The sequence below is a fragment of the Lupinus angustifolius genome, chromosome LG20 (assembly GCF_001865875.1).
Source record: "Lupinus angustifolius cultivar Tanjil chromosome LG20, LupAngTanjil_v1.0, whole genome shotgun sequence".
Taxonomy (NCBI): domain Eukaryota; kingdom Viridiplantae; phylum Streptophyta; class Magnoliopsida; order Fabales; family Fabaceae; genus Lupinus; species Lupinus angustifolius.
Genome location: NC_032028.1, coordinates 17,980,959 through 17,993,060, shown reverse-complemented (window position 1 = coordinate 17,993,060; position 12,102 = coordinate 17,980,959). Strand labels below are relative to the sequence as shown.

The following is a 12,102-nucleotide window of genomic DNA, read 5'->3' as shown; positions in this document are numbered from 1 at the left end:
GGTGACTCATTATTTGGATGATAAATCTCTTCACACAGAAGAGATGATGTGAATAGTGAATACTTATTTGAAATTACACATATCAGATAGATACCATAGTGAAATGAATAACTTTGTTGTTAGGAATTCGTCATTCTCACAGAGCTAGTTACCCCTAACTCCATATGGTTAGCTCATGTTCATAAGCAGCACACTTAATTTTCAAACTTCTACTACAAACTTAACTTGAATCAGGGGCAGTTTTAAACTCAATTTAGTGCTGAAAATGAAAAGCTTCAACATTGAAATTGATTTACATGCTTGATACATGAAAAAAGTTAAATTAAGTTCTAAAAAATAAGTGCTTAAGAGGCCACTGAATGTAATCAGCAGTAATTATTTTATTATTATTGTAATAATTAATTATCCTTGAAATCATTTGGCTTTTGGAGGTGCCAACTTAGGCTGGTGGAGGTGCAGACTTAGGTGTAGTATAAATAGATCCTAGCTTTTGTAAGTAATATGCAAGCAAGAAGCAAGTTAATAATAATACTTGTTTTGGTGAGTGCAACCAAAGTATTTCTGTAAGATCTTAGCTTCACGTGAAAGAAATTGTTAGGAATAATTGTGGATTTTTCATTGTAGTAACAATGACCTTATGCTATGTAGGGGTTGATGTATAATAAAGCATATATGACATACAAATCAAATATAGCTGGTAATAAACAAGCTTACTTCCTTAAAGCAGCATATGCCTCGGCCTTCTCAAGGGGATAACCAGAGGAATAGAAAGCAATTAGACAATCGCATATTGGCCAGCTGAAATAACAAAAAATTAAAATTAGTATTTAAATGGCATGACTCTAGGAACCACAAGGTTGAACACAATAAATAGTTCAGTTATAACTTACAAGTTCCAAGTGCAAATAAAAATTTTGTTGTCAAATCATAGCCAACTAATTCCTCAGCTTATGATGGAACTTTTAAGAGGTGAATTTAGTAAGATTTAAAAAGGTTTGAATTGGAAATGTGAAGCAACATTAGTTCTCACTGTGACTACTTCATATCAGAATTGATAGATGGAGATACTTGTACATAAAATACTTCACCAGTCCCAAACTCCCCAAAACAAAAACAAAAAAACACATACAAAATGTTAATGTTATACAAAACATAGTACAATATAACAATAGGCTATACTGATACATAAATGTTCATGAAATTTTCAAATATACAAAATGTTTCATTCCATCATGTGTTCCTGATGAAAATTGCAAAACCCATGTATTACTGCTTTGAAGAATATGCTCAAGATATCAAGGGCTTACAGCTCAATGGTATAGATGTAATAGAATGAAATTGAAAATAACTGACAAAAACTGTTGGATCCCTCATTTTGATACTAAGCTTTCAGATTTCTCAAAGAAGCACAAATAGCAACACAAGACAAATGATGTTCTAAATCCAAACAATATTGATAGCTAACGGCATCAACTATACCTCTCTACCGGTTCTTCAAGGATCACCTTGTCCCCAAAATGTATGACCTACAAATCATTCAAAATATTAAGGAAGAAAAAGAAAGCAATGGAAATAACTTTTTTAATGGACCACACTAGATTCTTCTATTTGTACAAAACAAAATATAATATAAATTTTTTGATTAAATAAAATAATCAACTATATACAATTTTCTTTTGAGAACCTCAATATTAGAAAATTGGTTAGGACTCCGAGTGATCCAAGTCGAACTCGTGAGACTCGTACACACTTGAAAAGTCTAAGTAACTGTATATTTTGAGACATTTAAAAAAAATCAAAATATATAAGAATAACTGTGCAAACTCTAATGATTCAAGTAAATTCACGAAGAAACGAAATCTAAATTCAAATTCCAAATCAATGGCAATAACGAGAACTCGAATATAGAAAACGCGAAGTTTCATTCATTAACGTACCTCGAATTCACCAAAGGCTTGTAACCTATCGAAAATCTGGCCCATAGGCGCAGAGAAAACCTGTAAAAACAAAAATTCCAAAAAAATGAGGAACCGAAAACAGAGCAACGACATAACACACATTCATTCATTCATTCTTCGGAGAGTTCAAAATTTTCACCGCAACGCAAACGGAAGAAAGATAAAAAACGAAATAGAGTGAAAACCTCGGAGCCACATTTCACCTTCTTTTCCATCACACAGACGCCAATTTTAATCTTCTCCGCCATTGTTGAACGAAACACAAGTGCTACTCAAAACGACGCGTTTCACTCCTTCAACTTTGGATCTTCGTTCGGTGTAGCGGTTATGAGAGTGCAAACAATGTGGCATGAAAACGATGAATCATGAAATGACGAATAATGAGCGTAACTGAATCTACACGCTTTTCGGGAAGAGAAAACAGAAAATGCACGAAAAGTGAAAAGTAAGCAGTTACAGGCACATGAAAAGTGTGGAGTGAAAAAGAAGAAGGAAGAGAAAATGACGGAATGGGGAAATATTTATAGAGAAATAGAGAGAGGAGAGAAAAAAGGAAAAGCTGAGGCAGATACTATAACCAGCAAATATATGAAATGTCACGGACCAAAAACATAATGATTAATCATAATTAATCACAATCATAATTCATGCTTTTTTTTTATTTTTACTTTTTGTCTATTCAGTCAATATTTGAGAAATAGTTAAATCATTTTATAAGAAATGTTTTTAGTAAAGATAGGAGTATTATAATATTGTCCATTTTTTGTACTATGAATGATATTATCTTACTTTTTTAGTAAGAAATTAATCTCTTTTATGGTTCGTGACTGCTCCTCCTAACAAGTGTCACTTCCAAGAATCGAACACTCGAACTTAAGGATCGAAGATGACCTTATACCACTAAACTAACATCTTGTTGGTATAATATTGTTTATTTGATTATATTATTATCAATACTATAAGTATTATAATATTGTTTGATTGATATGAAAGTTTTATTATAGAAGAATTCCTTTTTGTATTCGATAATTAATTTTATATATTTTAGTTTAAAGAATTATATCATATTTTTTGTACATAATATTATAATTTTTTGATAAAACTATAAAAATGAATTGTAATATTATTAAAAACTGCATAAGTAGTTTAATATATTAATGGATGTAACTTCCTCTAACCTTCATTTATATTTTTTATTATATGAAAAATATTGTAATAATTATTAATTATAAGAGCAAAATAGATAAATAAAAATTATATCATGTAGGTAGTTATAATATGTTTTGGTATAAATATTGTTTTCTTGTGTTGTGGTTGTGTAAGTTAGTTATAGGAAGCTTGGTTTTGAAATTTGTTTAATTTTTAAAATCCTCACTTACCAAATATTCAGACAAATCTACACCAATAAAAATAAAAAATAATATTTTAAAGATAATGGCTAAAGAACATTTATATTTGTTAAAATTTGAATATAGGTAAGATCAAATATCCTACCTCTGACATGCTCATTAAAAAATAGGGAATTGATTATCTTCTGGTATAAGGAGATAAGTTATCTCTTCCTGTCAGTGAAATTAATTATGACATGTGTCATGTTTCATCATTTTTTATAAAAGTATTTTTAAAAATAAATATAATAGGCACATGTCACATTTTTACTTGCTGGAAGAGATAAATTATCTCATCATATGAAAAGATACATTATTCTCTAAAAAAAAATATCTCCAATCTATAGAAGAATTATATTTTCCTTTAATACTAATATCCTTTTACTTAAAAAGCTCCCCCTTAGGTGAAACTAGTTGTAGGTAGGGCAATGGTACATTTTGGATGATTCTGGAATATGCAATAGAAAGGAGGGTAAACTTTTTACTAGAAAAGGACCTGAGAGAGACCCAAGAATTGGCCACTGAGGTATGGAAAAAGGTAAACAAGTTGAATTGGATTTTGGGATTTTCTGATTCCCTATTACGAAGGATCCAAATAACTTCTGTGTTGTATCATTATCTATACTGAGTCTGCAATAATAATAATAATGTATTGTAAGGGATGAGGATGGTGCTTTTGGATAATCTTAAAGCCTTAAGATTATGATTCAGATAATTGAAAAGTGACATGTGGTATGCTGTCAACCACATGTTTTCTCATGGAACCATCTTGATAAGTTCACGATTATAAAATTTATGTACAAACAGTTTAAAGTTTTTTATATTATCAGTACATTATCTACCATTGATTTGTATTACTTTTATATTTGAGAGTCAACGATGGTTAATAAAGTAATAATACATGATTGCTGACAATATAAAAAACTCTTATACTATCAGTATATACATATTAAATCCTAAGTTTAATATATGTGTCAACTAGTGTAAAAAAACATTCTTTATATGTCAATGATATAAGTATATATTATCCAATTTTCATATTTAAAACTAATTTCTCCATTATTTATTTTTATATTTGATGGATATTCCACATCAATCAATGAGACTAACCTTTGAATTGAGTGATAATTATATAAAACTCTCTCTTTAAATAATAAATACAATAATTTATTGTGACCAAATACTTTTGCTATCATTTATTCATTGTTATTTTTAAGTAAATTTATTTTTATCAAAATATATAGATATAAATTATATGGGGTGATTAGTGTTAGCAAAAGTAATAATGTGAGAATATTGTTAATCTTCATAATATATGACTAGCACAATTTTTCCCATACCTTTCAAGATTCAACCCGTTCATTTTTTTAATGAGAAAAATATATATTACTTTATCATTATATTATTTATCATTTATATTTAATTATTAATTTAACATTAACTTTTAAATATATAAGCAATATAATTCAATGTTGGATTATTTAATGACTATTTATAAATCATTGATAATATATATTACACTATTTTTTAATATCATTTTAGATGAATAAATCTTCTTATAAGCAAATTGGAATCCTGTACATGTTTCCTTACTGAGGTTGTGATTATGGAATATCTTCAACACTGTCGAAACAATTGTTTTATTAGTTAAAAAACTAGAACATGCTCTACTTGCTAGTTGCTATTTAACATTTGAACTAGTGCAAATATTCTCGACAGAATCGAGGAATTGACTTTTATGTGTTTCGCTATGGTACTTGGTCAATATTGTTCGTGTTATTGTGCTAGTACTAGTAAACCTTTGCTAAAAAGTTCTAAAGTGATAGCTTAGTCCTAACCACCCTTATGTTTTTTACCAATTAGTTTAATAGCACGAGTATAATTGTTTGATGTTAGGACCTTAGGGGTGATTATTTTATACTCTAACTTTTCTCATCCAAGATGTAGTCAATAAATATTGAAGTGTTTTTAGGTTCATAATAATAGGTGCGGAATATCATAATTAATAAAATATTCTTAATCATACTTAATATAAAAAATAGAGTAATGATATATTTTCTTACTAGATCTTCCTACCCATAAGAAAGTCACATATATCAAAGGTAATATTTTTAATTATTAATTTACAAATGACACATGTCACTTTTTGTCAGTAGGAAAATATAGTATGAATGTATATCATTACTCTAAAAAATAAATAAATAAAAATACATGGAAGATTAAAATATTTTTTCATATCTAAGTTTTGTTGTTCTCCTTCTAGCATGTTGTTATATCCTCAATGCAAGTATGTTAGAGTTTAGCGAGTGAGAAATTCTATACACAATAAACTTTTTGGGTTGTGCACCCATAAAAAAATTTCAAATGATTTGTCTTAATGTATAAAGAAATCATTTATACACAATTAAATTGATAATATTTGAAACTAATATTCAAAACTAAAATAATTGTAATGAACAAAATAATATATGTAAAATATGAATAATATAAAATTACATATATGAATAATATAAAATTACATATATGAATAATATAAAATTGAGAGTATGAAGAGAAAAATGTTGAAAGATAATAATAATGAAACAAGTATTAGATAAAGAACTTTGTTTTTCTTTTTATTTTCAATGTCAAAATATTATTCCATTGTGCGAGAGGATAAAACTATTATAAAATATTATTTTTATTTTGTTTTTGTAACACTTGTCTCTTCCGTGCCTACTAGAGAAGATCTATATTCATATTAACGGTAACATGTTAAAATCTACTTGAGTATAGGATAGTGCATACCTTTATCATATGAACTAAGAATGAAAGAAAAAGGAATTAAGACTATTAGCTTTAACAAAAAAAAAACTATATATATGAAACTAGGGAACCAATGACGTGGTGCTATGCAAAAAGTATCATTGATCACATGATATGTTGTTGGTTGGTTCCCTTGTGGTTTTAATTCAACAGATGTGCAGATTTACAACTCTTGGAACATTCATATGCCAAAAGAACTGTTAACTCTTGCTGTCATTGTCCTGTTAAATGTTTTTAATCAGACAAATTGTTACATCAAAATATAATAAAATCATGAGCAGCAGTATAAAGCCAAAACTTGAAATAACTTTTCTTATGGTGTAATTTTTATTTCCTATATTGCCCTTAACATTATTTAGTTTTTACAAAAAAATTATATTATCCTAAGCAACTACCACCAATACATTAATTAACCACATATCTCACCTTAAATTAAACATTATCGTAAACAAAAAAAAAAATATAATATAAAGTATACCGAACACAAAAATACATTTTAATTCAAAAAAATGAAATATATAAAAACTGAATATGTAGTATCACACAATATTCGTCGGCAGGCACGAAGTGCCTGTACACACTAGTATTTCATAATAGACAATGGATTTAATATGGTAGAACGTATGAAACATGAGTTAGGATCGTCTTCATTAATAAAAAATTAAGTATTTCAACAAATAAAGAGAAATATAACATAATTTTCAATGATATATTTACCATTTATATTATAATGAAACTACAATTTTACCCTTAATAATAAAGGAAAAACATGTATTTGTCTCACAATTAATGAAGAGAATCCATTGTTCATCAAACATAACACATGTTCTATTACATGTTTGGAGCATTTTATGAATAAACATAAATATAATACAAGATTAACAAATATAGTTTGGTTCTATTAAGGGTTGAACTAAAAAGAACAAGATATAATCACTAGTGTTTTGTATCTGACTAGTCCATTTATGACACATTAATTTAGGATACTATCCAAGTTCCATGTAAAAAATAATGTACACCTAAGATTGGCATTTTTTATGACACATTTTAGTTTTATAGTACAAAGTATGAGTAAATCTAAAAAATGTTCTGAAAGTGTTGGTCCCTTGGTGTATACAAATTTTTTAAACAAAATCATCCTCGGTTAAGAAGAAAGATTGATAGAAATTCAAATTGTAGCATAAAAGAAAACAATTAAATAATAAGACATTTACCTTGGAATGAAGAAGGAACCACAACAACATCCATATCACTATTTTTGGGAGGAAGTTGTAAAGGAAGAGGGTAGAGTTTTGCATTCAATGGGTTGCAACAACACACAAGAATTTCATCAAGCTCTATTTCCTTCTTCAAACTATCCTTCAACTCCTCCACATTACTTTCTTGGAGGTAAACAATCTCTCTTTATGTGTATCATCAACATCACCATTTTTATTACCTACATCATATAGTACAATCCTCCCATCTTTCACTAGTGACTTGCAATCATGAGATATTTCCTCCTGCATGTGGAAAAGAAGAAAATGACAAGTTTAATGTAAATAATAGGGGTAATTTATAATACATGCCCCTTAACTCTGAAATCCCAGTTACAAATTTTACTTGACTTGAATGAATAAGGAATTCCTTTAATCACAAGGATACATGACATTATCATACATTTTGTTTTATCATGATCCATAACAAATTGATAATTTGACCTCTGATATACATTTTTTACATAGAAAGAAGTGATTTCCCATTATCCTAATTGAAGTAGATTACTCTTACATTTCTCTAATTTTGTTATTGTTGTACAAATAGCTTATCTGTAATTTGTAATGATAACCTACTCAAAATTTAGAGGAATTAGTATATAAATAAAATTCGTAATGAGCTTAAGGAAGAAAAAAAACAAATCTCTTCTTACTGTAAAATATAGTTTGCAATTGAGATTCTACATTTTTTTTTCATTTTGTGTATATCTACTTTCTTTAAAAAAATAGCTATGCCCTACCGTACTCACACCAACAAACGTCTGCGTTGGAAACAATACACCAACTTTGATCACGAGAAAATTCAATTTGTCTAACGATTTACGAATTGCCCATCATAAAATAGTGACTTAGATTGAGTTCAATAGTGACTTAGATTGGTATGGCTATACCAAATACATCAAATGGTGACTATTACACACAAAATCCAGTTATCACCCACACAGAAAAAGATGGTTTATCCGAGAAAGAAACATATAATCATAAAATTATAAAATTTGATCACAATTGATATTGATAATAAAAAATTCGATGATACACATTCAATAAGCTTCTTTTGAGATGCTGAAATTTGTTTTGACAAACCTTCGGTGTTCTGGAAGACCTAAGTTCAATCTTCTCAAGATCTTCGATAGGCATAGAAAATCCACTCGAAGAAGGAGAAGGATCAGGTGGTGTCGAATACATGAACCGATCAGGTGGTGTTATAGGAGTTGGCTTTGGTTTTCGTTTCTTAGCCTTTTCTTTTTGTGGTCGAAGTTCCACAATATCCACATCCCATAAAATCCAATTAGCCGTGGCTGATCTATGTGGGACATCATGTGTAATAGAATTTCTCCAAGGTGGTAAACCACCATTCCCACGTAGGTATTATCCATAACGTGTTTTGAGCCTAATTTGAACCCCTTCTCTAATTGGTTCCCATTCAATTGATGAATCTAACCTTCTTGGAATTGTTTGTAACACCTTTTTGGCAGTACCCTTTATGAGGAATGGCATGTTTGAAGCTGTTAAGTATTTGCCATAACAACTCTTCAAACGTATCACATTTGATTTTTCTACAATTTCAACGCTCCATTTTGCATTTTTGTATGCACCATTTCGGTCTTGGTATACACCTTCTTGATCATCATCTGCTAACATGTATTTGTCATGGTAGCTTCTCAAACGCACCACATTGGCTTTTTGGAAGAATTCCATTCTGCTCTCAACAATTGCTTAGAAATTGAGAGCAGAATAGAATAGGATATGATTGTGGAGGGAATAGGGGTGAAGAAGAAGGCAATATTATAATAGAAAAGAACTACTTATGATGTGTCATTTATGTTTGATAGAGCCACATGTCAAACGGGTCATTTCTAAAATGGTGCAAAGGTTGTTGCAACTTGCAAGAAGTTAACCTCTCTTTTTTCTTTTAATTTTTTTTATAAATAAAACCCCTCTAATTTTATTCATTTTACAAGTAGTTATTACGAAATATTTTCTCCTCCTAATTATCGTCTAAACTTTATTCGTTGATGATCATGTATAAATATATTATTAAATTACTAATAGACTGTTGAAAGATTTTTATGTGGGAGAAAGTTGGTAGGTTTTCCCCTCTCAACAAATTGTCCCTGTCAGCGGCGCCCATTCGTTGAAAGCGGAAATTTTCTTTTTTCGGTGTGTTCTCTTTTATTTTGTTAAGTAAGTGAACTCGGTTTTATACTTTGTTCGCTATCTCGGCTTTGTTGAAATAAATTCTAACGCCGATATAATAGTTTCAAGAATATCCTAGTTACAACTTACTTCTAACAATCATGTGACTAAGTTATTCCTTCTTTGCCTCATCTCGGCTTTGTTAGAATAAATTCTAACGTCGATACAATGGTATCGAAGCAATCCCCTATTACATAATTATTAAGTACCTTTTGAATACCATCTCGGTTTTGTGGAATAATTTCCAACACGGTTTAATGGTATTCTAATGTACAAAAGTGATGAATAGTTAGTTGTTAGAAACAAATAAAAAAATAAAGAACAAAATGATAATACAATTAAGTGACATTTATTTATTTACTCTCTTTCGGGTTCCTTTTATTAACAAACCAAATTTCTTCCTTAAAGAAGATTAGTATTAAAGAATAAATAAAATGCGGAATGTAAATAACAATAAATAAAAGTTAGTAAATTAATTTCATCACTTTTGTATATTAAAAGGTGTTTCAACAAATAAATTTATTGATAACAATTTACATCTCTTTCAAGATTCAATTGTAGTATAGTATAGGGTTATGTCGAACCATAAGGAATTGTCTAATAGAATGAATCATATGAATAATGCACAAATAATGAGTAAACATATTTTGGTTTTGATTTGAGTTGAATTGTATATAAACAATTAACAAGAAACATAAACTAAATATTAACAAATTCTTGAGGAGACAATATCATTTTGAATGATGAAAATATTTCTCAACTTCTTATGAATTTGAACAACTTAGACAAGTTCTTATGTTTTACTTTGATTAACTCCAAACACCAAGGTCTAAAATCCTCCTTTTAGTGTATGTCCTAAAATGATAGAATGATAATCACTTATATTTATTACTAAACAATATTACGTCCACAAAGAGACTAGGTTGTCACACTCTAGTCTTGGCTACTCTAATATTGAAGTAGTGATGAATAAAAGAACTTAAGAAAAGCATGTTTAACTTGACAAATAAACTAAGTAGTATAATCACTTCTTAGTTTATTTGTTAAGTGTTTCAGACAAGTAATTTTTATAACTTGAAATAAGTTTTTAGGTGATCAATCTAAAAAGAACATTAAGAACTTCTCAAACAAATAAAATTAACCAAAACACCAACTTGAATGATTAAAATTCAAATTTAGAATAAAAGAAGAAGTAGAAATATATAACCAACATTCAAATGAAATTGTTAAGGGCATGAGTCATCCATGTGAGGATTGGATGCTTTGAGTTCCAAATGAGATTACAAAATTGATTTTTACATATCATTTGCCTTCTCCTTTCTCCTCTTGAATTATAAACTAAAATTACAAAACTTACTTAAAAAGAAGTTCTATGAACTAAGAACAAGAAGAGAGAATTGTGTTTCCAGCAAGAAGATTTTCAAGGCAAGAAGATATGTTGTATGATCTTAGAAGTGTTTTTGTTCGAATGAAATGCCTCCTATTTAGGAATGGCAACGGGGCAGATTGGGGTCGGGTTTGCATATACCCAAACCTGAACTCGAAATTCAAAACCCGAACCCAAACTCACGGGGTTGAAAATAAAAATATCATCCCCGAACCCGTCGGGTTTCGGATAACCCGAACCCAAAAAATAACCCAAAAATGATAAAGTATTAAGGAAAATATGATATTATTTTCGTGTAATTTTTCTCTAACATTTCTATTTTCTCTTGTATTATTTCATTTCTTTTATGTTTGAAGATCCAACAGTATGTAAAGAAAAATTAGAAATTAAAAACAATTGGCAAATGATAGAAATTTCAATTTTAAATTGAATTACCTTACTTCGCGGCGGGTTCGGATTAGGGTCTTTGCTATACCAAACCCGAACTCGAACCCAAAATTTAAACCCGGGTAAAACTCGAACCCTAACCCGAACCCAATCACATAGGGTTTTCCCCATTAAATTCGGGTTTGGTTCGAGCGGGTACCCACGGGTTCGGTTTTTATTGCCATCCCTACTCCTCTTTATAGAATTTTTCCCGTAACCGTTGAGCTGCTTGTTTGCACCACTCAACAACTGACCAAACCCTTCAGCATGTGTTTGGTCACTTGGTCAAGCAGCTTTGTCACCTCCTTAAGCTTGACTCACCAAAGCTAGTTGTGAGCTATGTGACCAGTTATGGTGAGCTACTCTGAAAAGCCTATGGTGGGCTACTTGAAGTGATGTCATTAGTGACTTCATGGTTTTCTTGATGACTAAGTCAAGTCTGGGTGCACACCGCTAAGCACACATGTGGCACCGCTAAGATGCTTGTTGAGCAGTTTTGATCGTGCTAACTGAGACGTGGCTTGGTGACCTGGGAAAATGTATGGTTCACCGCTGAGCACACATGTGACACTGTTGAGCTGCTGCTTGAGTAGCTTGGGCGTGTGTTGAAAGCGTATTTTAGTGTTTTGTTGGGAGTTTTCTTCTCTCAACAAATCGTCCTGACAGTAGTGTCCATTTGTTGAAAG

At 29.9% G+C, this 12,102-nt stretch overlaps 1 protein-coding gene and 1 pseudogene across 5 annotated transcripts in view; both read right to left on the bottom strand.

Annotated features, from left to right (window-relative positions):
• The window catches only part of LOC109335973 (inositol hexakisphosphate and diphosphoinositol-pentakisphosphate kinase 1-like), a 28,820-nt gene extending 26,337 nt beyond the window's left edge, over positions 1–2,483 (bottom strand). For 2 of the 5 annotated variants that reach the window (XM_019572274.1, XM_019572275.1), the window contains exons 1-4: positions 2,162–2,482; positions 1,938–1,997; positions 1,480–1,526; positions 715–798 (exon numbers count right to left, since the gene is read on the bottom strand). In XM_019572274.1, the coding sequence (XP_019427819.1) occupies positions 715–798; positions 1,480–1,526; positions 1,938–1,997; positions 2,162–2,206 (236 nt within the window). In that variant the 5' untranslated portion in view covers positions 2,207–2,482. Of the gene's footprint in view, positions 1–714; positions 799–1,479; positions 1,527–1,937; positions 1,998–2,143 lie in introns of those variants that run through there. The other 3 variants (XM_019572272.1, XM_019572273.1, XM_019572276.1) reach the window with 3 other exon arrangements.
• On the bottom strand, positions 6,190–9,205 carry LOC109335975 (annotated as a pseudogene).